The 26932-nt window shown below is 47.0% G+C and overlaps 1 protein-coding gene across 2 annotated transcripts in view; it reads left to right on the top strand.

Annotated features, from left to right (window-relative positions):
- TPCN1 (two pore segment channel 1) overlaps positions 1–26932 on the top strand; it is a 48170-nt gene that overhangs the window by 13098 nt on the left and 8140 nt on the right. The window contains exons 1-21 of one of the 2 annotated variants that reach the window (XM_030501480.1): positions 4429–4540; positions 7828–7952; positions 10782–10958; positions 12262–12375; positions 12636–12766; positions 13590–13678; positions 14255–14289; positions 14874–14932; positions 15719–15818; positions 16838–16954; positions 17858–17982; positions 19235–19283; positions 19479–19542; positions 20604–20648; positions 21647–21703; positions 21795–21848; positions 23218–23290; positions 23511–23618; positions 24821–24892; positions 25713–25802; positions 26553–26668. In XM_030501480.1, the coding sequence (XP_030357340.1) occupies positions 4450–4540; positions 7828–7952; positions 10782–10958; positions 12262–12375; positions 12636–12766; positions 13590–13678; positions 14255–14289; positions 14874–14932; positions 15719–15818; positions 16838–16954; positions 17858–17982; positions 19235–19283; positions 19479–19542; positions 20604–20648; positions 21647–21703; positions 21795–21848; positions 23218–23290; positions 23511–23618; positions 24821–24892; positions 25713–25802; positions 26553–26668 (1891 nt within the window). In that variant the 5' untranslated portion in view covers positions 4429–4449. Of the gene's footprint in view, positions 1–4428; positions 4541–7827; positions 7953–10781; positions 10959–12261; positions 12376–12635; positions 12767–13589; positions 13679–14254; positions 14290–14873; positions 14933–15718; positions 15819–16837; positions 16955–17857; positions 17983–19234; positions 19284–19478; positions 19543–20603; positions 20649–21646; positions 21704–21794; positions 21849–23217; positions 23291–23510; positions 23619–24820; positions 24893–25712; positions 25803–26552; positions 26669–26932 lie in introns of those variants that run through there. The other variant, XM_030501479.1, reaches the window with a different exon arrangement.

Here is a 26932-nt window from a genome sequence, read left to right on the forward strand (position 1 = left end):
GGCAGGTAATGTTGTTATTGCAGGATGCAGCTCTGTGAGGCAAGGAGGGATCCTCCTTCGAGGAGGCTTTTGAGCTGTGTCTTCTGGTGTATTAGTGAGCTATGGGAGGCTTTTAAGGGTCAGGGCTGTCCTCTCTGAGGGTGACAAAGCATCCGTCAGTTCATCTCCAGCCACTGAAGCCTCTCGCTAACCTGACTGTGGATCCCAGACATCCCGAATGGGAGGGATCTGTCCCTCTGCCTCTGGCTGCTACATATTCAAGAGTGACAATTGTCCAGCAATCAAGCATTTTCTGGTCAAAACTTCCAACATAACAAGAGGAAAAAGAATCAAGCCCAGGGTGAGTCAGGGTTGAGATCAAAGGAGAGTGGGTGCCCTAAGAGACAAGGCAGTGAGCCGCACAGATGAGGATCTCCAACGAAAGAATCCCTTACCCTTATTTTCTTAGAAGCCTTTTACCTTTTCTTCTTACCCTTACAAATACCTCTCTTTTTCCCCAGTAGAGTGGTGGAGGAAGCAAATGTCCAAGTGAATTGTCATAGCTCATCCCCCATTGAATGGTGAGTGAGCTGCAGAGCAAAGGGTTAACCAACTATTGGCTCTAACCCACACAGAGCAAGAGCTGGCTGGAGCCACGGCTTCTGCTGAGACAAAACAGTTTCCTACCAAGCTTTAGCTGCTCTGTCGTTGTGTTCAGCTTGTGCATCAGGGTTTTTACATGTGTACAGTGCAGATGTTAGCAAGGGTACAGTGGTCCTCTAATTAAACAACGCAGGGCTTAAGTTGTCTTCGCTATAAGACTATAGGCAGCATGACGGATACGAGGCAATAATATATAAAAAGTGGCTTACCATGCTGAGGGACATCTGCTCATCCTTCATGTGGATTCAGCTCCCTGGAGTGTGGTGGATGATGACATGAAGGGAGCTCGTGTTGATGCTGTAGGAGCTGACTGGATTCTCGGGGGAAGGTGAGGTCGGTGCTTCGGTCGCCTCATACCACTGGCAGGAAGTGGCAACATCCATATTTTTACAAATAAACTTTTCTGTGTTAAATAGGAAGCAGAAGTGACTTTATTTGTTGAGCTTCACAGCAAGCAAGTGCTGTGAGGATATAGTAAGACAAAGAGCCCTGAGGCCTTTGCATATGTTTCTGCTGTGCAGTCGTCTCTAAGGAAGAGCGTGACTCAGTTACGCTGACTCGAAATACTCACAAGTAGATGACTTCTCGTGCAGCAGAAGGGCTTGGCACTGTACTCTGGAGCTGCCCTGCTTTTCCTAGGCAACACTCGGCTCGTAAATTGTTTAGACTTCCCCATGGCTGTTCAATTCCTTCCCATCACATCTCCTGAAAGCAGGACAGGCGCTGGGATGTGTTGAGCTGCAAAGCTCACTCCTGCGGTGCTGAACTGGCAATCAGGCACTGAAGGCAGTGATTTCACTGTCTGTATCTCTCACCTCTGAGATGTGTGGCCAAGTGCCAAACCAGCTGTGCTTGCCAGGCAGCTTCCAGCTTTTGTTCCTCCTGGGTAGGTGAGTCTGGCCTTGAAGAAGCCAAATGCACACATGTTCATGCTTCAGCACTTGGAAAGGAGCAGTTTCTTATCAGCCGCAATGGAGCGGGGAGATAAATCCTGTGGAGGTGAAGCTACATGGCATGTAAGCACTTGGAAAGGAAAATGCCATGGTTGGTGCTGGTACAACTCCAGCATACTTGACTAATATCTTGGCTTTGGGATTGCAGGTGCCTGTACAGCTTGTGATGGGGAAGGGTAGGCATCGACTTCATTTCCATGGTTTTTCATGGATTCGCATCTTCTGTGTGGGCGCTTCATGCGGTTCCTGGCTTTCCAGGAGAGAGGAGTGCTTCTGCTTGTCTGTGACGGATAAATTCTGTCCTCTTCCTGCAGCCTTCTCCATCGTCACTGCAGCCTCAGGGAGTGGGGTCGCTGAGAGAGCTGGCAGCTTGGGGGTCCTGCACTGGGACAGGTCAGGAGGTCCAGGAACCCCAAAACCATCTTTGATCCTGCTGGGATCTACCTTCTTCTATGGCCTTCCAGCGTTGCTGGATGCCTGGTTGAGTTTTCTTTTAGCTGAAAGCTTGAGCTCTGTGAGTTTGGGTAATTAGGTACAAATACAGTCAAGATGGATGGTGTAAGGAACAGAGGTGGTGTGATGAATGCAAAGCCTGAGAAGAAATGGCTCTGGTTAAATGGTGCAGCAGTGATGGTGATGAGGGAGTGCAGCCGGGTCACTCTCAGCCTGCTTCGTGCCCTTTTCCCTGCTTGCAGAGGGCTTGGAGCCTCCCAGTGAGACCTTTGTGCTGCTTGCATGCCATATGGACTCTTGCAGCAAACTTGGGAAGCGTTTGCTCAGCTCCAGGGAGCCACATTTGCCTTGGACAGCCTGCGCTCTTGGAAGTGTGTCCAGCTCCAGTAGGAAAAGACAGTGCTCCTGTGAAAAAACAGCTGGCAAATGTGTTCCCTAACAGGGTTCATGAAGAAGAAATGATGACTGTATGGGTAGGGGTAAATGCAAGACAGTTCTTACAAACAAGGTTGCAAGAAGGAAAGAAAGGACAAAATTGGTACTAGATTATGTTTAATGAGGAAGGGCCACAGAGCTGCTGCGAGGGCTGGAGCAGCTCTGCTCTGGAGCCAGGCTGAGAGAGCTGGGCTGGGGCAGCCTGGAGAAGAGAAGGCTCCGGCAGACCTTAGAGCAGCTCCAGTGCCTAAAGGGGCTCCAGGAAACCTGGAGAGGGGCTTTGGATAAGGGCCTGTAGGGACAGGCCAAGGGGAATGGCTTTAACCTGCCAGAGGGGACACTGAGATGAGCTCTGAGGCAGAAGCTCTTCCCTATGAGGGTGCTGAGGCGCTGGCACAGGGTGCCCAGAGAAGCTGCTGATGTCAGTATGAATGACAGATTTAACTATAAGGATATTTTTGCTGCATTATGTCACTTGCTCTGCCTTCCACACAGCTTGCAGAGCTCTGTTATCACAGGTATACGTGCTAAAATAGCATTATCCTGACAGGATGGCAACTAGCAGCTCCATCAAGACCTTACTCAACCTTTTAGGAGAAAGCCCTGGTAAGTCCAGTGGAGGCACATGACTTTGGAGGCAGTTGAGGAGGTAATTAGAAGCATCTCAGTCTGTTTCAGTGTAATGCCATAAAAAGTGTGAGCTATCTAGAAAGCAGAACATCTGGCAAACAGGCTAATGAGAGCCAGACTGGGAGAGCTCGGAGGCAAATGGGAGAGCAACCCTGTAGAGTTTGTTTATAACTCTTTGAATCTCGGGGAGGTTACTAGTTTGGATTAAAAAATGCATATATATTATCAATTAAACCAAATGCAGACACCAAAGATCAAACAATGAAAGTCTGAATTGACTTCAGCTTGACGTGTCATAGCCTGGCAGGGAGGGTGGTTTGTTCCTGGGAATGTTTTCTGTCCCTTCTTCCCCTTCCAGCTCTGCTCTCGAGATCCCCCATGCGCTCCTCCGAACGAGAGGAGCGTATTTGCTCTCTGGGCCAAAGGAGACTTTTCCCTTCCCCTAAGCAGGGAATTTGTTTTGCAAAGGGAGAGGTTTGGGCTCTGGAAAGTTTCTGCTCCTTCTCTTTTTCTTTCTCTCTTTTTTTTTTTTCTTGGTGGTTTTGTTTTTTATTGTAATGATGACATATGGAAACTATTTACACAGGAGCATGCTCCGCTGCACTGAATGGGAATGTTGGAGTCCCGGCAGTATCGTTCCGGATGCCTTGTGTAAGCAGCCAGCTGGTTTTGCTTTTCCTTCCCCCCCCCCCCCCCCTTTTCTTCCCCCCTCTCCCTTTTCAGGGAACGTCTGGGATAAGTTACACCAGCGTGGAAGGAAGCTTTGCCATCTGTGAGCAGCTCAGTTCGGTTACTTCATCATGCCCCTTGTACTGTGAACTCCCCAAATATCTGTTTTCTTTTCTTGCTGGGGGCAGGGGGGAGGCTCCTCGCTGTGACTAGGCAGCACTTGGACTCCTCTCCCGTTAGCTGTTCACGTTCACTGGTGAGCACATTCTTGCTCTCCTCCGAAATAAGAGAGCATGGCACACAACGCCTTGCTTCCCCACCACGGTCATGCTTAAAAGCTCTTTGTCCCGCCGCTAAGCCTTCCAACAACTTGCACTTAGAAACATCCTGCTGCTTAGACAGCGATAGGGAAACGATTTAACTGAAGCCTGAGCCACCTTCCTCAGAGGGGAGGGGAGAAAACGTTTAGTTCTGCAGAGAGCAGAGGAAAACCTTCTGTGCTTTCTGTAGCTTCTTCAAGAGAAAGCTCTGCAGCTCTTCCCTTGAAGAAGCTGCGAATTGAGGATCAGCTTTCAGAGGGGAGGGAGGGAGGAACTTCACATCTCACTTGTCTCCCTGTCCCCATCCCTGAAGCCAAGCGTGCCTGCTTCCCGATGTGGGAGCTGTCATGCAGTGGAGAGAGCAGCCTGCCATCTACTTCGAGGATTACGGGAGTCCTGTGGAGAGATCCTCCTATCTCATTGAGCTCCATACTAATGGTAAATGCCGTCGGGGATGTTCTGCAGCACGAGCTGAGCGGAGTTGGAGGTTGCATTAGTCTGTGTCATTGTTATCATGGGAGCAGCTGAGGAAATTAGCTAGCTGGAGGGCTGCCAAACAAACAGGCAGAGGGTTGCTTTTCAAATTTATTATTATTTTTATTATTATTTATTATCCAGATGATGCTCTTGCCTCAGGGATGTTAGATCAACCTTCTGGTACCTGATGAGGAAGGAGCTGAGCCACAAAATGCAGCTCCCCACTTCGCCAGTACATTTTCTGTGTCTAGGAAAGATGATGTCTGGTTGAGACAGGAGGAAAACATCTTGGTTTCTAGAGTTATTTTTTGTTTCTGATTTGCATCTTTGAGTGCTGTTTTGTATTCACAACCTTGATCTCCTGGGACATCTCTTCTGTTTCAGCTGCGAGCCCCCTGTGTGAAAGGCAGAGAGGGGGCCTGGGTTTTTATTGGGGTGTCTCTTTTCCTACTGTTGATCCTTTCCAAAGAGAGGTTGGTCTTTGTGAAAAAAATACTTCAGGGTAAAGGTAGTTTTGGCATCTTTTGGTTTAATGCTTCATTTGTTTAATGCTGCAAACCTTTGCTGATTTGACCCCACAGTATGTTTTGATGTTCTTAAATTTTGTATCTACTGTAATGCTCCAATAACATGGTAATATTGTAAGGACCTGCTTAATATGTCCCTCTTCCCCAAAAGAGCTGGTGCAGCCAAGGTGTGGATTCGGAGCTTTTTCAATGTCTCCTGAACTCCCCCCCCCCCACAGTCCTGTGTCCAGCTCTGGGGCAACAGCACAAGAGGGACGTGGAGCTGCTGGAGTGAGGCCAGAGGAGGCCCCGGAGCTGCTGCGAGGGCTGGAGCAGCTCTGCTCTGGAGCCAGGCTGAGAGAGCTGGGCTGGGGCAGCCTGGAGAAGAGAAGGCTCCTGAAGGGGACACCTTAGAGCAGCTCCAGGGCCTAAAGGGGCTCCAGGAAACCTGGAGAGGGGCTTTGGACAAGGGCCTGTAGGGACAGGCCAAGGGGAATGGCTTTAACCTGCCAGAGGGGACACTGAGATGAGCTCTGAGGCAGCAGCTCTTCCCTGTGAGGGTGCTGAGGCGCTGGCACAGCGTGCCCAGAGAAGCTGTGGCTGCCCCATCCCTGGCAGTGTTCAAGGCCAGGTTGGACACAGGGGCTTGGAGCAACCTGCTCTAGTGGAAGGTGTCCCTGCCCGTGGCAGGGGTTGGAACTGGGTGAGCTTTAAGGTCCCTTCAACCCAAACCAGGCTGGGATTCTGTGGTTCTATGACAGAAAGGAGCACTGAAAGTGCAGAAGGGTTTTTGCTATCAGGCTGCAGTCTGTCTCTTTGAAACGCACACCCGGTAAAAGCCTCATAAATAATAATATTTAAGAACTTTTTAGAGCTCACAATTTAATGCATGTTGCTGTCATCTTTGAGTTACAGAGCAAACAAACCCAGAAGATTCCAGTCCTGGGCATAAATAAAAAGCTCCATCATTCATTTTGTTCAAGCAATGTGATCATTCAAGGTGTGAAAGGGATGTGGGCGAGGAATCAGCCTCATTCAAACACTTGTCCAGATTTTGAGTGGTATTTTAAGGCTCTGGGGGAAGCAAGGAAGAGAAATAGGCTTCATGCTGCAGGATTCTCAGCAATCTGAGCATGCAATCTGGAAAGGCTTCACAAATCCCAGATAAATGTTATCTTCCCTTGATTTGAGGGTGGAAAAGGCAGCTGGGGCTCTGCAATGGTGAAGGGGTTTCTGCTTGCTTCCCACTCCCTGCCTTTCTGCCAGGAGCACAGTGGTGCTGTTTCTCTTGGTGGGGGTAGATCTTTTTGGCATTGGCACTTTCTCCACTCCAGAGGGTGTTTTAAAAAGACTGAATCACTAATTCCATCAGGATTATTTTGTCCTAGCAAAGAGATGCAGCAAATCTTCAGCATGCTGTCACGAGAGATGAAAGGAACCTCATTGTCATTTTGTTCCCACTCTCAGATAACTTCTCATAACACAGAGAGAACAAGCTACCACATCACAGCTTCTGTGCTCATAAGAAGCAGGAAATCAGCACTTCTGCACTGGCAGGATCCATTTTACATGTGCCCTCTTTGGGAACATGAGGCACTGGAGGAGGGAAGTCTCTGCTGAGAGCAAGAACTGTGTGGTTTGGGTAGTGATTGAAACTCTGGAGCACTGAGTGCATGGGCAGCTCCACCACAGGTTTCCTGCATGGTCCTAAGCAGGTCTCACTGAGATATAGTCTTTGTCAAAGGTACAAAATCCAAATCCCAGTCTCAGAAGCAGCAACCAAGTGACATTCCCTTTTTGAACAGTAATTGTGTTCATGCCTGGTTTTCATGTGTCTTAATAGCACTGAGGCTGTAGAATGCAGAAACCACCTAGTATTATGGAGTTTATATGTGTCCTGTGTAGTTTTCCCATGGGAAGGGCACTGTGTGTGTATAGCTATGCTTGGGAATTGCTTTTTGCTATTGAATTGTATTTCTTTAATGAAATCTTTAGTTATGAAATCTGGTGCTAGTGTTCAGTAAAGCAGTTTTTGGCAGGGTTTTCCTGGTGAGACTTAAAAGTTCCAACATCAATCTGTGGGATATGAGGAGAAATAGGAAGAGAAATAGGAAGAGAAACTCTTGCTGTTTGTTTCCAGCAGCAGGGTATTGGTTCTTACCTGCATCAAGAAGAGTGGTGCAAAGATGCTTCAACTCCAGAGAGCTCTGGAAAATGAGGCTTTCTACTGAAAATCCTGCCTGCTGCTATTAGTGTGCTACATGGCCTCTGTATTCGGGTTTCCTCCCCTGTGGTAGTCCTGTACTCCGTTCCTCCGTGGCCTCTCCTACCATTACATGGGAAAAGGCAGTGTTCCTTTAGCAAGCCCACTTTGTTTTAGTGGGTCGGACATCCTCAGAGACTTCTAGCAGCCTGCTTATGCTTTATGGCTACTGATAGTATGCTACCAACATGACAGCCCAGATCTCCTGAGCCAGGAGACCTGCTTATTGTGTTAAAGAGGATGTTGTCTCTTTTGCTGATCTTCTGGGAGCATCCTTGTGTTGAAGTGCTGAGTTTGAGTGTGTCTCTTAAGCTCCTACATGCAAAGAATCAGTTTGTGTACAAGCTGCCAGTGTCCTGGCTACTCTGCCACCTCTTGATGCTTGCCTCTGGTCCTGCTGCCTGCCTCGTTTCATGCCTCCTGATCAATCTCAGCTTGCTTAATTGTGAATCAATGTGTCTCTTATTCTTCTGCTGCAGATGGAGGTAGCTATGATGTTATTCATGATGCATCCAGCCCTGCTGCGGGGGACTGCTGCGCGCAGCAAAGCTCTGCCCGACACAACTGGGAAATGAACTACCAAGAGGCAGCAATCTACCTCCAGGTGAGCCCTGCTGTCTGGGTGTTGTGTGAAAAATGGACTCCTCAGACTGTGGTGGTGCTTTGTTAGAAGAAACAAAGAGCTTCCATCTTGAGGTTAATAGTTTGGTTCTTCGTGAAGGAATCTGCTTGAAGGAGAAGAGAAGCTGCGTGGAGACCTCAGAGCAGCTTCTGGTATCTGAAGGGGGCTGCAAGGATCCTGGAGAGGGATTCTGCGTTAGGGACTGTAGCGACAGGACATGGGGTGATGGGTTTAAACTGAAACAGGGGAAGTTGAGGTTGGATATAAGGAAGAAGTTCTTCCCTGTGAGGGTGGTGAGGCACTGGCACAGGTTGCCCAAAGAAGTGGTAAATGCTTCTAGCCATGGCCGGGGGTTGGAACTGGATGATCCTAAGGTCATTTCCGACCGAAACCATTCTGTGATTCTATGATTCTAAGAGCGCGGCAATGCTGGAAGCACCTTCACATGGGCTCTGGCAAGTCATTTGGGAGCAACTGAACAAGCTACACATCCTCTCCCACCTCTTCCAGTGTCAAGGACTGTAGTAGTTGAGGGATTCAGTGTGTGTTCAGTTCTGCCACCTTGCCATGGAGATGTCTGTAACTTGTCACAGATTGTCATTTCATCTCTCCAGTCATCACAGGGTGAATGGTCAGTGCTCTCCTGGAGACATCTCACGTTCTGGAAGTGCAGGTCTTATTCCTGCCTTGGTTGCAGGTTGGGTGGGTGGCCCTGGGATGTTTATTTAACATCCATCAAGCACTGCAAGTCATGTAAGACACAAGACAAGGTAGATTTCTACAGGAAGAAAGCATGCTGAGATTAGGATCAGCTGAGGAGTGAAATTTATTATCTTTATAAAGAAAAAGAAGAAACAAACCACCCCCATCCATGCTCCAACAACAGGAAACACTGTTGTTGCTTCAATGAAGGTATATTTTTAAGATCACTGTACAGTCTGGTGTGATGAATTAGCTCCCAAAACTGAGCTGCCCCAGAGCTGTCCAGTCTGAAATCACTGCTGGTTCCCTACTGCCCGTTCTTCCTCCTCCTCTTTGTTCCCTTTCAGCGGCTCTGCATTGCAGCTTGAGAGCCTTTGGACCCAGTTAAGTTTTTTGCTTAAGCCAACTGCAAGGTGACTGAAACCATTTGTTCCTCCCTGCTCCTACCCCCCAGGACTGGGAAGTATTGCTCTTCTGCCAGTTTAAACCCAGATAGGCTTGGACCTTAGTTCTGCTTCAGCTTTGTCATGTGCTAGAGCAGCACTGAGAATACATTGATAGCTCCAGGCCCTCCCAGGCTTTTTGTTTAAGCTCATAATTATTGGAGCTGCTCTGCAAAGGGTCATTGAGTTGCTGCAGTGGCTGATGGTAATGTACACAGCAGGCTTGGCCCTTCACATGCACATTATTCTTGCTGCTGCCTTGACCAATGGTCATAATGACAACGTCCTTGAACTGATGTAGGCAGAACTTAAAGAGCATGCAGCTTGTTTATTTGAACCAGTAGCTGCAGGCAAGAGAGTCTTATCTGAAGAAGAGGACTTTGCTGTCCAGCAACGTTTTGAATTGCTTGGCTACCGAGAGGCAGAATTCAGCCTGGTTTTCATCCTGCAAGTGTGTTTTGTCAAGCGTGAATGAGGATGCCCTGCTGCTGGGAGCTGCAGCTCTCTTGGAGTGAGGAATATGGAGCTTGCTGCTGGGTTCTGTCCTGCTCACAAGCTGGCTGGCTGACCTGGCAGCGCTCCCTCGTTCTTCAGCAGAAAGCGAGATGAGTAAATGAGAAATGTTTGAAAGCCTCTTCTGAATTAGTCTTGAGAATGCTTCACTTAGAAGAGATCCTGTTTCCTGACCTTATTATCCATTTGTAATCACAGTTACTCGGCTTTGATAGCAATAGCTTGCTGTCCTCAGCAGTAATTGCCTACCTGGAAAGATGTTAATTTAAAAAGCCACAAACAAACCATTTCATGTGTATCTGAGTGTCCCAGCTGGGCAAAAAAAAGATATCTTATTATGGTTTCCAAGAGGCTGCAAGTTTCCTGTGAGTAACTAAGGCTCCCTTGCTTAAACCATTGATTCAAGAAAGAAAAGATGTTGGGTTTTTCATGCTTCTGCATGAAAAAGCCTCTAAATTCTCCCCAAACTAAGTTTCGTCCTGGAGGTAAATAGTACTGATGTAGCTGTCTAAAAATCAGTTGTAGGCAAATTGCTAAGATGGAGTAGCTGACCTTTTCATGTTAATTAAGCTTTCTAGTTAAGAGGGAGTGACAAATAAGCATTGAGGCTTGTTAATTTTACATGGAGTCTGTCTTCCCACATTCCTGAAGCAGAAAACACTGCGTGTGCTCCAGTGTTTTCTCCCAGACATTTTGCAAGGCCAAGATAAGGAGGAGCAACTGTCAGGCAGGTGCCCTGGGGCTTATCTGTGTGTTTTCCTGGTCTGTCCTGGAGAAGTTTAATCAAAGAAATGTGTAAACATGTGGAAGTGATTGCAAGTAAGTGCTGTGTTTATGTTGGGGTCTTGACTGAAGTTTCTTTGCCTACCTTTATAAACTCTTTCAGCACTCTTCATTTTAAGGATTTCTGAAGCAGGAGTTTGTGGATATGAATGAGTTTCATTACTGAAACATGCTTATGAACAGAAGAGGGTGTCCTCTGTGTCTAGAGTTCATTCCTCAATAAATAGATCAGTGTTAGGCTGTAAAGTGGGGATAGTCTGATAGGAATTGTATCTAATCCTTCTAAAAGTCTGTGTTCTTCATGTGGAAAGCTCTGTTATAGTACCAAAAGTCATTAATGCTGTTCTCTTCTTTATTCCTGCTGCCCTAGGAAGGAGAAAATAATGATAAGTTCTTCACTCACCCCAAAAATGCCAAAGCACTTGCTGCCTACCTCTTTGCACACAATCACCTTTTCTACCTAATGGAGCTGAGCACAGCACTGCTGCTCCTGTTGCTGTCTCTCTGCGAAGCACCGGCTGTTCCCATGCTCCGTCTTGGCATCTTTGTAAGTACTTTTGGGCACAATGGAGAAGTCTGCCTGTTCTGCAGTGCTGGGTGAGAGGAAAAGGAAGGCTAAGCATAGAGGAAGAGGGGAGCAGTAGCAGGAAAAAAGCCACCTGGCTTGTTCTGTAAGTTGGTTGACAGCAGAAAAGCCAGTCAGCAAAACATCCTTTTTTCATCTGCTGGGCAGAGACCACAATGAAAGTATCATTTATTTCATATTATCCATTTGTGCAGATGTGAAATTTTGTAACTGAGAAGTTTGTGGGTTTTTCCTTGAGATAACTCAAGAATCTGTGTGCTGTTAAAGTCATTTTCAGGGTTAGTGCCCTTAGCTCCGCACCACCACTGGTTCCTAGAACGCAGACAGATCTCAGCCTGGGACAGGTTGCTAAACCTTCTTCTGGCCTCTCCTCCCAGTGCTGTGAGCACTCCTTTTAATGTGTGAGTAACTTGAAGTTTTATGTCTAACCTTCCCAAAATGCAGGCTGAGAGAAGGGACACACAATCTGGTGTGTGCTGTTGTCAGTCCACAGCCACTTCATGAGGTACCACTGTCAGGCACAGTGCTAGGAGCTGCTGTTGCGGGTGGGAGAATCTACATCTGCTTTTGGGGCTGTTAATGGCACCCTAGGACATGCCAGGGGTGTAGAACAGCCGTGACAACCTGGGGTCAAAGTATTCCTCACAGTGACTCATGGCTGCATAACTCAGTTGGGTTTTGAGCTGTGACTAAAGCTGAAGGTATAAGAAAATACTGTTGTCTTCTTTCTGCTGCATTTTGCATATTCCAACAGAGAAAGGGTCCTTCAGCACTGCCCAAAGCAGTGTTCTGTTCCAGAGCTTGATCAGGACCCTGTCTCTGGTTGTCCAGAATGTCTGGATCAAGAGAAAACCTTTCCCTATGGAAATCCTCTCTGCCCAGCAGCTCTCCCTCCTGCACTGCACGAGACCCCTTTCAGTCTCAGTCTTCTAAAAGTGTTTCTGCTCAAGTTACTGGGGTTGTGACCTTTTGTTTCAAATGTATCAATATGTTTTTGGATGTGTTATTAGAGTCCAAAAGGGATGTGGATTTCAGGAAATTCTGCGCTCCTACTGCTCAGAGGACAATAAGCACAAAGCAATAAATACAGATACTGAAAACCAGCGCTGTGCTAGCTTGAAGAGTGGCCTTGGGTTTTCCTGCCTGTGCCAGAGCTGTGCTCAGACTATTGTCAAACCCATGTGCTTCTTGAGAAAGGAAGGGCAGAAGCTTGGCCTTTGCTGTGCTGCTGCTTTTAACCAGAAGCTTTGCTGCATTCTAACAGGTCCACGCAACCCTGGAGCTGTTCGCGTTAATTGTGGTGGTCTTTGAACTCTCCATGAAGATGAGGTGGCTGGGCTTCCAAACCTTTATCAGGCACAAAAGGACTATGGTAAAGGTAAGTTGTGTGTTTGAGTGTTAGTGTTTCTCCTCCAGCATCTTCAGGAATCAAAGAACCAGATTAAATAGTGGCCTGTGCTGTAAGCAGAGATGACTTAGCCATGTGTCCCAGCTGCCAAGTGATTCACGTGAGATCTCTTACGCTCTCAGGGACAACTCCCATGCTTCAAGTGTCCAAATAAATTGGGTGGGCAGTGAGAGCTTTGCCTTTGCCAAAAGGAGACTGAGCTGTGCCTCTCCTTAACCCTTTCTTTGCAGACTTGTGTGCTGTTTGTACAGTTCATCGAGGCCATCGTGGTGCTGGTGCGCCAAACCTCGCACGTGCGCATAACGAGAGCTCTGCGCTGCATCTTCCTGGTGGACTGCCGCTACTGTGGGGCTGTCAGAAGGTGAGCGGGCAGCTGCCTGGGCTTTCTGCTGTCATGTCTGGGACTGGGCTGGAGGAAAAGCACCCTGATCCTGCAGGCATCTCAGCTCTATATGTGTCTTTAAGGGGATTTCAGATCTCGGATCAACCTTTTGTAATCGTGACTGAAGTGTACCTAGTGTCTTGGCCACGTAGGGAAATTTCATAGCTAGTAGCTTTGGATGTGCTCATAAAATCATAGAATGGTTTGGGTTGGAAAGGACCTTAAAGATCATCCAGTTCCAACCCCCTGCCACGGGCAGGGACACTTCACCCTAGACTATGTCACCCAAGGCTCTGTCCAACCTGGCCTTGAACACTGCCAGGGATGGGGCAGCCACAGCTGCTCTGGGCACCCTGTGCCAGCGCCTCAGTACCCCCACAGGGAACAATTTCTGCCTTAGATCTAACCTGAACTTCTCTTGTTTAAGTTTAAACCAATTACCCCTTGTCCTATTGCTTATGTGTACTGTCCTCAGCTGTATAAACCCCCTCAGAGAGCACACGTGGCTGTTTTGTTTCTGGCTCCCAGGTTTGTCTGTAAACTGCACAATGAATCACAGAGCTTGTCTTTAGTCTGGAGAAGGAAAGTTGACAGGGTGACATTAGTATTGTTTGCAATACGTGAGAGCTGACTGCAAAGGACAGATAGGTAGCTTGGAAACAATCTTAGCTTTCTACTTCTAATCCTTGGAGGGAGTGGGAAGAAAGTCCTCAAGTGTGGTGTGTTGTCAGGCTGTTTTTTCCCTTGCCAACCTGGAGGAGAAAACATGCAAGTTTTACTTTATTGCTGTTCTATCTTTCAGAAATCTGCGACAGATCTTCCAGTCCCTCCCACCATTTATTGACATTCTTCTCCTCCTGCTTTTCTTCATGGTGATTTTTGCCATCCTGGGTGAGTTGTATTTATGGAAGGTGAAGTCATGCTCTTAAGCCAGACAAGACAGCCTGGGTGAACATAAAGCTGATCAGACTCAAAGTCCTGCCAAGTTCTTCCATTTATCCCATTTCATCTGCAGTCATCTGGAAGGCAGAATTAAAGATCCAAAAGATCTAGAAGCTGAGTATTTGATTTTGAGACAAAGGTCCTTTTGACCTCTGCTAGCGGATAGCCTGTGCTCTGTGTGTTTGTGGTTCCATCAACTGTTCCTCAATGCTTGTAAGTTTAGTCTACGTTCCCACAAATATATGTATCTGTAGTGTACCTGTTACAAGTCTTATACTCAAACCATCCCCAAAAAGTTTGTTTTCCAAAAGGATTGGTGAAATGCCAAAGTCATGCGTTGGCAAATCTGTATGGAGAAGCCCTTCCAGATACCCTCCTCTTCATGGTTTCAGAGAGGGCTCACTCTTAGTATGACCTTCTTTTTGGGAACAGAGACTCACTAATGCTTGACATTAAACAGACTATTTTTGTTTGTTCTTTCCCCCTTTCTTCTCTCCTCCTCTCCCTTCCCTGCTGCTTCTCTAGGTTTTTACTTGTTTTCTCCTAACCACTCGGATCCGGTGAGTATCACTGATCCTTCCAGCTGAAGCTTCAGTCTCATTTTGACAGGCTGAAGAATCAAACGTTGTGTTGACATAACCTATTCCTGTGTGGTGGCGTAGCTGGTCAGAGGCTGCTTGGCAGTGTTACCCTGGTTTGCCCTCTGCTCGGAGGGAAGACAGTGCAGAGAACTTCCTTAAAGACAGGATGTCCCAAAGGGAACATTCACAGAGTTGTTCCTTGTTCTTGGTGCCTTAATTCAGTCAAATGAGCCACCTGCCACTGTCCCCAGGGGAGGAAGGTGTCTGGGTGACAGCCTCTGCCTGTCAGAGTCTAACAGCCACTAGTTCCTGCTGCTGTTAGTCTGTAACTTGCTGGGAGTAACTACTACAAATAGATGAGCTTTTAATTGTTTAACTCTTCACATGCCATCTGTTAGAGACTTTTAAAACAGATCAATGCTGAAGTGCCCTTTCCCTAGGGGAGGCATCAGGGAGTTGCAGAGCTGCGTGTATTCAAGTGGGAGGGTGGGTTGTTTGTTTTGTGAATGAAATATCACTATGAAATTCTGCTTGCATTTGGTCATGGGAGTGTTTTCTTTCAGTACTTCAATACCCTAGAGAACAGCCTTGTGAATCTCTTCGTGCTTTTGACCACTTCAAAGTAAGTTGAGGCTTTTCTAGCTCAGTATTTCACTTTGTCCTTAAGGAAATCTAGCAGAGCCGTGAGTTTATTTGCAGAAATGCTCAATCTCTTTTCCTCTGCATGAGAGGGAGATTTCCTGGGTCAGCCTGCATGGGAAGAGCTGGTATTTCATTTTGGTTTAGGACGCTGTGACCTCAGATGCAGAGTTATCTCTAAGCAGCTCAGCCCACTTCATCACTGTGAGGGCAATAAGGAGAGAAACGCCTTTATTAGGCCTTGGACCAAGAAGGGAAAGTTTCTCTTTGTGCTCCTTTGTCAGCCAACAGTTTGCTGTTGTGAAGTAACTTCCTATTCCTCTGCTTCAGTTCACCTATCTACTAGGAAAGGGGGATAACACCAGTGGGTAAATATTGATCTGCTGTGAAGGAGAGCTCTGAGGGTTAGGAAATTAGCCAAGGATGGAATAAATCTTAGCTTGTAACCCTCTCACACCGAGAGTGTGTTGCTGTTGCTGCTAAATGTCAAAGCACAGCCCTTAGCCCCGTTACAAACCCCTTTTGCCCATTTGGTTTTTGGGATGTGCAAGGACTGTGCTTTTCATATTGATGTTTTTCACCATGCTTCCATGTTCCTGCTGCTCGTTGCTAGGCACAAACCTCTGTGCCATGAGCAGCCCTGTTAGGTAGAAATGTGCAGCTCTTTGGCTGTGAGATTACACACACCCCTGTGCCTCTTGCCTTTGTAGTGGGACGTGTAGCATGAGCTATTTGGTGCTTACATTTGTGTCTGTTTTTTTGGATGCAGTTTCCCTGATGTGATGATGCCATCTTACGCCCGGAACCCCTGGTCCTGTGTCTTCTTCATAGTGTATCTCTCCATTGAGCTCTACTTCATCATGAACTTGGTGAGTCCCCTGATGAAGCACTTGAATTCTCTCTGCCTGACTTCAGAGCTCATTACCCAGCAGAGGCTTCCCCATTGCCAGGAGGCCTCTGTAATAACTTGAGACCCTTTGGCAGAATACTTCCAGAAATGGCAGCTTTGCTACAGACAGGACTCTCTTAATGTTTAACCACAAGGAATTGAACTAAATCACACAAACCAAAATGATAACGAGTATCTTTCAGCTTCTCTCACATTAATATCGTGCTTGGAGTGACATACGCGGTTGCATGAAATTTATTGTCCTTTTCTGGCTTAATTATTTATCCTAAAATGGCATTTTATGATCTGGCCTTGCCTGAAATACTTTCTAAATCAGTTTGAAGGGGATGGAATTACTAAGGGTGGCAGGACTTGAAGAGTGCTGACAACTGCAGTGTGAGAGCATGGCTGCTGTGCTGGCTCTGCTTCTTGCAGCATCTAGGGCAGGGCCAGGACCAGCTCAGGGGAGGATGTGAGTGGTGGCAAAGGGCTTTCCAAAGGAGTTGAGGAATTCTGCAACCTAAGGTGAGTGACTTGATGCTTGGTTTTCACTGCTGCTGTCCTAGATGGAGGGTTAGCTTTGACCTGGGTTTGCCAAAGAAGGGTGAGTCCAGAGAGAACCCTCAAAACCTGCTTTCCAGGAAGAAATCATGGCATTTTACCAAACCTTTTAATACTGTTCTGTTGGCACGTGTGAGGTTTAGCCTTAGCTCTTAAAGCCACTAGCAAGTGTTGGGAGGCCAGAAACATCGGGATCTCTTCCAGAAAGTGGCTCAGTGTGTGTGCAGTGTGCTTGGTGATCCCTTTAGGGGATCCCTTATGGCCAACAGGCCCTCACTGACTCCACTTGCCTCAGTCAGTGCAGTAAATGCCTCCTGCAGGCAATGCCTCTCGTTGCGTCTCTAGGCTGGATGCTGCCTCTTTGAAGAAGCACTGCCTCAGGTAGCTGCAGACTATGAAGGTCAAAACATGACTTTCTCTCTCGTCTTCTTTCTGCAGCTTCTTGCTGTTGTGTTTGACACCTTCAATGACATCGAGAAGAGGAAGTTCAAGTCCTTGCTGCTGCACAAGCGCACGGCCATCCAGCACGCGTACCGCTTGCTGATCACCAAGCAGGTACAGGGCTCTGCAGGAGGGGAGGTCAGCGGTGTTCTAACACCACCAGTGGTCTGGGGAGTTTAAAAAGCATGTTCTAAAAGAGATGATTGAGGTCTGTTGGCTGTAATCGTACCAAGGGCTACTGGGTTTTCTCATTCATGTAACTTGTGTGTATCTGGTTCTGGAGGAAAACCGAAGTAGTCTGAAATTCAGTGTGAGATCATGGAAGTGCCTTGATAAAATGAGTGAAATCTGTTCTGGAGTGCATGCAGTCGTTGATTTCTCTCTGATTCAGCGTGGGTCACTTGACTTGCCTCTCAAGCACCAGTAATGAGAAGAGGGGTGGGTCATACAGGTGAAGAACTGGTGCACTTGCTGGATACTGCATGAGTAAATGGTTCAGAAACAGAACTAACACAGCTACAAACAGCTCTTTACGAGGACAGAGCACTTGGGGAGAGGGTTGATTTCTTGCTTAATTGTGGAACAGCAAGAGAAATAAGGCCCAAAAATAACTAACCCACTTCTAGTAGATTAGTTCATGTTTAGGGCACATAGCTGATAGAAGTGCTAGTAATGGGATCTATTAGCCTGCCTACTAATTTCCCAAGAAGAGGGGTTGAACTCTGTTGCTTGAGGTGTCTGGTTAGACAATTTTCACATGATAGGGCAACAGGGAAGAGTTCTGCATTTGCTGGGGGGGGACTGATTGCCAGGATCAGATCCTGATCTCTGTGCTCTGGGATTAGCTCAGCACGTTGCAATAATAGCTTAGGGTACTTCTGGGGCTTAGTTATAATGGCATCTTACAGTGATGCAGAAATCCTGCCTAAACCAAATCCAGAGTGGGAATTAAATCAGTTAGCCCCTGTGTGCTTCTGCCTGATGTCGCTGCTTCTGACAACATTCCTTTGTTTCCAGAGGCCGTCTGGAATTTCCTTCAAGCACTTTGAAGGGCTGTTGCGGTTTTACAAGCCTCGGATGTGTGCCAGAGAGCGCTATCTCACTTTCAAAGCACTGAATCAAAGCAATACTCCTTTAGTCAGGTAGGATGGGGTCTTACCGCTGCACCCAGAGCAGGGAGGTTGCTTTACTCTCTGAAGCTGTAGGCTGTACTTCGAACAGGATGGCTGGGTTTATGGAATGCACATTGAGATGTGGGAATAGAGTTAAATGATTGAAAGGCTTTGCCTGGAAAGCAGCTTGGAGGGATGGGTGCCCGGAGAGCTGAGCTTTTCCTTTGGAGGCGATGGAGTTCCTGCGTGCCCTCTGGTGGATGCAGCTCTGCTGGCAGGCACCAGGCAGCCTCTTTCCCACCTCCCCTGCCAGAGCAGAGCAAGGAACCGAGGAACAGCATTAGAGCCTGCAAGGAGGTTTCTTCACAGAGTGCAGCCTCGCAGCTTAACAAGTTTCTGTGTTTCACCAGCAGCTGGCTGTGTCCCCTAGGGCTTTGTTAATTAAAATCTGGTTCTGCTGCTGCTTTCAGGACTATCATCCTCTGTGTTATGAGGCAGAGAATTACCATTCTGGTGGGTGGATGGGTGCAACTAACTCCAGCCAGCATGGAAGTAGAGGGAAGAAATAGCGCAGGAGACACCTTCTCTTCTTTATCCTTTGTTCTGGCCACAGATAGGCTCTGAGTGAGTCTCCCATGAAACTGGTGCTGATGCTTCTCCTTTAAATCAAGTGCCAGAGAAGTATGGAAAAGGGCATAGAGAGAAAAACAGAGTTCTTAAATTTAGGCACCTAAGGACACCAGTAAAAGTCTGAGAAGTTCAGCATCCTCACTTTCAGACAGCTAAAAGCTGTTACAGGCCTGACCCTGAAACACCTAGACAGGCATTCATGTTTTATGAGTTTCTTTGCTTTCATGTCCTTGTTCAAATATCACTGTTACCTTGAAAAGAAAATGTGCAGAGATGTTAGAAAAGGACTGTGTGAGGCATTAAGACAGTCCAAGACTTCTTCATGAAGAGTGGTACAAACTCTATCTCTTGCAGTTTGCTGTCTAAGCCTCAGGACCTCCCTCCCAGTGGTTGAATTCTGGAGTTGAGTAGAGCCAGATTTTCCTCTAAGAGCTGTAGCATTACAGAAAGAAGGTGGGCTTTGCACCCTGTTGTGCCTGTTGTTGCTTGGCCAGGCTGGGAAGAGCTCAGTGTTGAGTTCTATCAGCTGTGGTTCAGCTCTAATAAGGAGTTAATAACTTGCAGGGACTCTCTGCTGCTGCTGCCTGCCAAGGACAGTTAAGGATCTAACCAGCTCCAAGGCTCTGATCAGATGCTTCTTTCTGTTTTGCAGTCTGAAGGATTTTTACAATTTCTATGAAGTTGTTGGCTTAAAATGGAAGGTGAGTATTTAATGGGTGGAAAAGAAGGGAAGTGTGTGTGGGAGGGAGAGCAAAGCAGGGCAGTGATTAAAGAGAAGGTGGGTAGGAAAGCAAGGCAATCTAAAAGCAGCAGATGATGGGGATAAGGTCCATCACTGCACGTTTCTCTATGGATGTAGCATTGACTACTTCTGATTGTGGCTGTTCTCCTTCCAGGCAAAACGAAATCGGGAGCACTGGTTTGATGACCTTCCAAGGACAGCATTCCTTATTTTTAAAGGTAACAGGCTGTGCTTTCATGACAGCATATGTTCAGCTAACAGGAAGAGCACTTCTTTACAATGACAGAGCCCTCTGAAGAGACCTTCTCTTATGTCCCTGGTAAACCACTGAATGAAGGCCTACTGACCTACTCTCTGTGTATTCAGAGTCTCCAAGGAAGATTTCTGTCATGTAAATATTCCCTGTGCTCTGACCCAAACCCCAGCTTCCTTAAAATAAGAGACTTCTTGGCAGAAGCAAACCCTGAGGTCACGGAGGGCTGTATTCCTTTTTGAGCACTGAAGTTAGGTGGGGATTTATGATTCCCAAATCCAGTAGTTTGTGGAGCTTCTCCATACCCCCGGCAGCAACTCACAGCAGTGACTGTGGAGTGGGATTTGTGTTTTCACAAAGGCTGCTGTTGGGCTTCCTACTCCCAAGATGTGGTTCCAGCACTCATACAGGTCAAGTTGGGGTTGGACTCGGATGAGCTTTAAAGTCCCTTCCAACCCAAACCACTCTGTAAGTGCAGCTGCTCAGGAAGGGAAAGAGGTCTGAAATACCCATCAGTGTGATCTGTCTTGATAATGTGATTTATCTCTCACGTCCCAAGTTTCCTGACTGAATGTAGCTATTCATAAGTAAGAACTTATCTGCAGTTCTTTCTCAGCATTGCATGCTAGTGGGAGACAGTTAACACCATCATGATCCAAACACCCAGCTGCTCTGGGAGTCCTGCATATCTCTGCTGATGCTCTCAACCCTCCTTGACAGCATGTGTGGTGTTCCAAACACAGACAGTGCTTCAGCAGCTGCATTTACCTCTGTCCACACCACAGAACTAGGACATAGAGGGGAAAAAAAGGCATCTTGGGGGTTAAGGACAGTGAGTTCATTGCTGAAAGTCTAGAGGAAATTGGAACTTGGTCCTAAGAAGTACAAGTTAATAATCTGCTCATCTGCGTAGCTTCAGTGCTGAGGATTGGTATGAAAAATGTCTCTAAGAAGATGACAGAGGAATCTGTGTGAGGTATGGAGGGTCACATAAACATGTGTTTTGTCATACTTTCCTTCATGCAGGCATCAACATCCTTGTGAAGTCCCGTGCGTTCCAATACACTATGTGTAAGTAGAAGTAACAAACTGTCTCTGCTAGGCTCCCTTGGGGCTGGTATGCTGTGTCTGCCAGCCCTTGCAGGGTCTTCAGTGTGGTGGGGCCTGGTTTTTGCTCTGATCCATTGCTCAGGTACCGTTTTGGTAGAGAAGGAGGGAACTTCATACTTGTACCAACCACTACTGCAGCCTGGAAGGGAGGTTCATTTGTTCACTGCTTCATAACACACTTGTGGGTCTGAGTCTGTAGGAGTCAGCTGCTTGGGCTGAGGTAGGTTAGTGGTACCTTTCACAAGCCTTCAGGTTTTTATCTTGCAGCTGAAGGATGCTGGGTAAGGAACTGCCTTGTCAGTCAAACACCTTCTTCTGTTTGTACCTGAGAAGGTGCGAGCATCCTTATTGCTGGAGGGATCCCTTGGAACTGCAGGAATGATTCTGTGCTCCTCTTCTCTACAAGAACATTGCTGTGTTCTAAAAGATCTGTCCCTACTCACTAATTTGGAGGTTTTTTGAATGTTGGAGGAGAAGTTTTTTTGTAAATTGGGGTGCTAAACTGAAGAGGTTGGGTGGAGTGAGGAGATCTGAGTGAAAAGGAGAAGTCCTGCACCTCCAGTTCTCAGGATTTGAATGTTGGGGAGCAGCGATAGATCCAACAAGGCTTTGTCCTGCACTGTTGGGGACCCAAAGGTCCTTGAGATCTTCTTCCAGAACTAGGAGGAAGCTGAAATACACAGGTAATAACATGCCAGAAGGTAAGATAATTATGAGTAAAAATGATAGAGCATAATTCAGACCATTGGTTTCTTTTAGTTTTGTTTCCTTCTGAAGCTAAAGGTACCACATTTGTAAAAGACCTGAGAACGCTCAGGATAGAAGAGTCTCTAAGTGTGTTGAATTGGAAACAATGACCCTGCCACTTGTCCTGTATTGTACTCTTTTTATTAGCCTAGGAAATGTATGTCCTCTGCTCCAGGAGTGGATTTGCTATGAGTTTTTACTTTGTTTTCCAGATACTGTAGTGGCTGTGAATGGAGTTTGGATTCTTGTTGAAACCTTCATGCTGCAAGGTGGGCAACATCACAGCTTGTTTCTCAACTATGGTGCTGGGGGGATTAAAAAACAGAGAAGGCTAGAAAAAGCTCTTCTTGTGTCTTGCAGGAGGGAATTTCTTCTCCAGAAACGTCCCATGGAGCTACATAGTCTTCCTCACAAGTAAGCTGATGGTTCCAGCAGAGGGGATGTCATTTCATAAGGAGTTGGGAGAGGAACAGACAGCTCTGTTCCTATGTTCAGTTTGAAGTTAAAACCTAGCCACAAGTGTACAGACTCCATCTAGAGCAATGCTGTGCCTGGCAGGGGTTGTCAGCATCCACATTAGACCCATGGGAACATGCTGCCTCTTACCTCTGCTGCAACTCTGCAAAAGCTGCTTTCTTACTCTTCAGGCTGGCTTCAGCCCTGGGAGCAGAACAGCCTTATTTGTGAGGCACAGGGTGCAGAGTGATGAGCTCCTCCAGAGCTGGGCTGGCTCTCTGTGGACTTGTTCAATTTGCTCTGTGCTGCACTGGCTATTCCAGGAGGCATTTCCAGCTCTGGTTTGGCTGCAGATCTGCCACGCAAAGCAAGGCAGTCCTGTTGGAGTGTGGAGTGCAAGGGGCTGAGGAGAACACTGAAAGGACCAGGTGAACTAATTGATGAGTTTTCTGACTGAATGCCATGAACGTGGTACAAGCAATTGCTTATCTTCATGTGCTGGTTCATTGCACTGCTGTAGAACTCTCCGGTGATGTGAATTCACTTCCCTTCTCCTGCCAGTGTCTCTTGCTTGAGGAGAAGCAAAGTATAGCTCCATTGAATGAAAATAGCATGTAAAACTGCAAAAGGAGGTTCTTTGGAGAATCTAGGAGAGGTTACTCTAAAGGATAGCTCTAGTTCCATGCCATTAGTCTTCAAAACACTTGTTAGGGAAGTTTGAAGGCAGAGGCACTCTGCAATGCTGCTTTTAACAAGGATGTTGTCACCCAGCTCTTCACTTCTCTCCCACCACCCTCCTTGGAACCTGGAAAGAAAGATTTGGGGATGACAAACAGGACATCATCATGTTGTTATGATGTTCTTTAACATACAGGCCCACAAGGTGTTGCCAGGACAGAGGGGAAAGTAGAACAGCTTGTCTTTGAAAGCATCTCTCCCTGCAGGTAAAGGCTAGCCTATCAATATGTTCCCCTGAGATAGAAGGAAATGAACAGGCAGGACTGAATTCCCTGCATCACTTTCTGGCCTTTCCTACAGGAGCTTGTGCCTCAATGTTTATAGCATTATAAGTTTACAGTCAGCCAACTAAGAGGTTTGGAGACTGCTCTGGAGAGAAATCACCATGAATACCAGGAAATGTGTTGATTTGGAGGGAAAATGTCTCTTTGGCATCACACAGAGAATAAGGAAGAGGGTGGGGGTCTGTTAAACCTATGTTCAGAAGTCCTGTACTTAAAGCATCACACATGTCTGAGGGCAAACCTTTGCATAAGCCCTCCTTGTGATGCTGCTCATTTCTGAGCATGGCTGTCATCTTGTTTTACAGTCTATGGCGTGGAGCTGCTCCTGAAGACCACTGGGCTGGGGCCTGTTGAGTACCTGTCCTCAGGTTGGAATCTGTAAGTGTGCACTGATGTTCTTGAGAGAGAGGTGGTCAAAATTGTTTGGTTAGAAAGACTGACTTCTGAGATGAGTTTTTAGGCCTGTAGACGAGGCCATCGGCTGGCCTTGTGTATCTTGTTAGGCTGGAGCATCACCAAGTACCTCTTCTCTGCTGAAATACTAGAGATAAATCATTGCTCTTATTTTATTATGGTGTTTGTTCTGTTTTCTCTCCAGCTTTGACTTCTCAGTCACCCTGTTTGCATTTTTGGGGCTCATGGCACTGGCGTTTAACATGGAACCCTTCTACTTCATTGTGGTCTTGCGACCCCTTCAGCTGCTGAGGTGAGATGGGAAGGCTGGAGGGGGGTACAGAGGGGAGGAAACAGCCAGGCTTGTTTTCCATCAATCCAGTGGAGGACAGAGCTCCTTACCAGGCGAGGGCAAGGATTGCTCTGTGGGTACGTGACCACGGCAAACAGGAATTGCGTGGGGTAATGAGATTAGCCAGAGTTATCAAACTGAATGATAACAAAAACTTGGGATGGCATATGAAACCCCGTGCTTTGGAGCTTAAGCTGATCTCTAATAGAGATCAAGGGATTTACCAGGGGCAGATTATCCTGTGTCTGCCTTCGTGGGGTTCTTACACCTCCTCTAAATTGTCTGATGCTCTTCAGAGAAAAGCTGTTGTGTCAGGGTGAGACAGCCTGAGCCACTTTAATAATTTCCATTGAATTACCAGAAATTACAGTTCTCAAAGGATGCTGCTTTCTAGGGTGAAGTGCAGCCCTGCTCTAGCTGCATCTCACGCTTGAAGCAAGACTGTGGCCTGTAACCTCTCTGCAGCTCAGTTATTTGGGTCTGATTAACCCTCTCATTTCGAGGCTGTTGGGATGTACCTTTGCAGAACAGCAGCAGAGCCATAGTGGGAAGGCACTGGAGGCAAAATGTGCTTCTGCTAAAAACAAACTGATGTAACTTAGCTCTTCAGTGAGGATTTAAAGAACACTTTATGACACTCAAGGAGGGGGGGAAATACTGTTTTCTCTGTTGCTGCCCTGCCAAAGTCGGTGCTTGGCAGCTGTGTTTCTCTGTAAAGGCTGCTGGAGTTGCCAACTCTTACATTAGCACAATGTAGTTTTCTTTCATCAATTTTTATTGGGTCATGGGGGGGGAAGCACAGGAAAGCTTGTGTCTGAGGGAAGGAGTAATGAATCCTGACCCTGTGCACAGGACTAGTTTAACTTCTTACAATTTATTGTTGTTTAAATAGCTATTTATGCATCATGCTGTGTAGAAAGACCTTGACTTTTCCTGGAGGTCCCTCAATCCTGCAAACACTTAGTTGGATGCACCATAAACATTCAGATGGGACAGTGGGACACTGTTAGGTGAGCAGATCCTGTGAGTTTGGTGCCAGGAAGCCTTGCTGTTCATTGACCTGGGAGGTACAGAGAACTGTGATACTCACCACCACAGGAACGTTGCTGTGTGGAGGTAACTCCTGTTTTAAAAGCTTCTCCTTTAAAGGCTTCTCCTTTCAGGCTATTTAAACTGAAGAAACGCTACAGAAATGTGCTGGACACTATGTTTGAGTTGTTCCCCCGGATGGCCAGGTACTAACTTCTCCTTTGGTGATGGTGGGGAGAGGGGAGGGAGGGTTTAGCGTCTAGGGCTGGGGTCTAGGATAGGGACCTGTCAAACCTCCTCAAGATTTGATCTGTCTGCTCTGATCTGTCAGTAGATTGTTACTGATCCTTCAGTGTGCTGCAGTGGGGTGTTAATCTTCCAGTTTCTTGGAGCAGTGTGTGATAAGCAACACTCCAGCACCCTGAGCCTCCTCCTGCTTTTGCGTTAGGAGGATAACTACAAGCCAATGCTTAATTTTTCTCCCCCAATCACAGCTTTTGGTGAGAGGGGAGGCCCATGTGGAAAGACCATTGGCATGAATATACTCAGCCCCAGATGTTTAGTACAACCACTGCAGAGCATTATTGTGAAATGGTGGGGCAGAAGGAGCTTGGTGTTTGAGTGGGGCATCCTCAGACTTTATTCCCTTGAAGGAGGTCTGAGCAGAGCGTGTTAGTTAGAGAACCCTGCTCTTGGCACAGTCCCTGCATCCAGGGACACAGAGAGAGCAGAAACAGTGTGTGGTGTTCTTTAATAAAGAAACTGGAGAGGCATTTATTTACCACAAAAAGACAGACTGGGAGGGAGTCCAGGCTGCTCTTCAGCTTCTTTTCAGTGAGTGGCAAGCTCCTTGTCTTAGGACTTCTTGAATGAGAGCAGGCAAAGAACTGCAGAGCCACAGCAACAGGGAGGGTGGTCTGAGGTTCCCATCCATTGGAAATTCCTTCCAGAGCAACCAGCCTGTGACTGTTTCCCTGCCTTAACAACTCTTCAGTAACACAGTACTCCTTCTCTTTTTGCCTCCAGCCTGGGTTTAACCCTGCTGATCTTCTACTACTGCTTTGCCATTGTTGGCATGGAGTTCTTTGCTGGCGTGGTCTACCCAAACTGCTGCAAGTAAGTAGTGCAAATCTACCCCCCTCTGGAGTGGTTTTGGGGCACAGCCAGTAGCAGTGAGCTTTGGCAGCTCTATCTCCCTGTGGAGAACGGGCCAAAGAATGGGTCTGAATGGAGTTTTGCAACTAAGGCTGTGAAAATCTAGGAGACACTTCACTTCTCTAGATAAGATTGGATGGAATGACTTGTGAAAGTACTTGGAAAGGGAGAGATTTCTGTGGCAGGATGGCTGGTTTTAATGAGCTCTAACCTGCTTCAGGTAGCTGCACTGGGAGGACTTCTTCATGCTGCTGTGACTGGAAACTCTTGTAACATCTGCTCTAGAGTGAAGATTTTTATCTTGGTGATGCCAGAGTTGCTTGTCCAGACATGTTACATATTTAAGGCCTCACTTTGTACCGAGTTAAATTCACCTGGTCTTGGAAGCTAAGCTGTCCTGTACCTTTTTCATCTTAAATGATGGCAGACCCCTTGGAAACACCAGGCTTTAAGGGTGTGAGCCAAGGAGTCTAACTCAAACACTCAGTTTCTCTCTTATAATATTTGCTGAATGATTAGAAAGTCTCAGGTGCTCCCTGGGTTTGTGCTGAGCTGTGAAGGAGAGAGGCTTGCTTTCAGAGGAGAAAAGGCAAGTGTTGGCCAAGAGGTAGAAACTGCTGCTCAGCGCTTTCTAAGTGTTTTGGTATTTATAACCCTTGAGATTTTCCTTGCTTTTCCAGTCTCATTCTTTGTCCTGGTTTCCCCCACCAGCACAAGCACAGTTGCAGATGCCTACCGCTGGGTGAATCATACGGTTGGCAACAAGACGGTTGTGGAGGAAGGTTATTACTATCTCAACAACTTCGACAACATTTTGAACAGCTTTGGTAAGGGCAGTTTTGTCTGTAGCAAAGACTATTCCTTAGTGCATCTGTGTTCCTGCAGAGCTGGATGGCAGGACTGTAATGCTCATACAAGCCTGGGACTCTCCCAGAGTCCAACTAATGAAGCTCACACACTCAGCATCCTGCTCGCTCTGTCTGGAGAACTCCAGCTGGCTAATTGTGCCATGACTGTTTTGCAGGGTAAGCCAATAGAGTCTCTTAAAAGCCAGAGTGAAGCCAGCAGATCTGCTCTGACTGGTGATCAGA

This window comes from Strigops habroptila, chromosome 11 (genome assembly GCF_004027225.2).
Source record: "Strigops habroptila isolate Jane chromosome 11, bStrHab1.2.pri, whole genome shotgun sequence".
In the NCBI taxonomy this organism is placed as follows: domain Eukaryota; kingdom Metazoa; phylum Chordata; class Aves; order Psittaciformes; family Psittacidae; genus Strigops; species Strigops habroptila.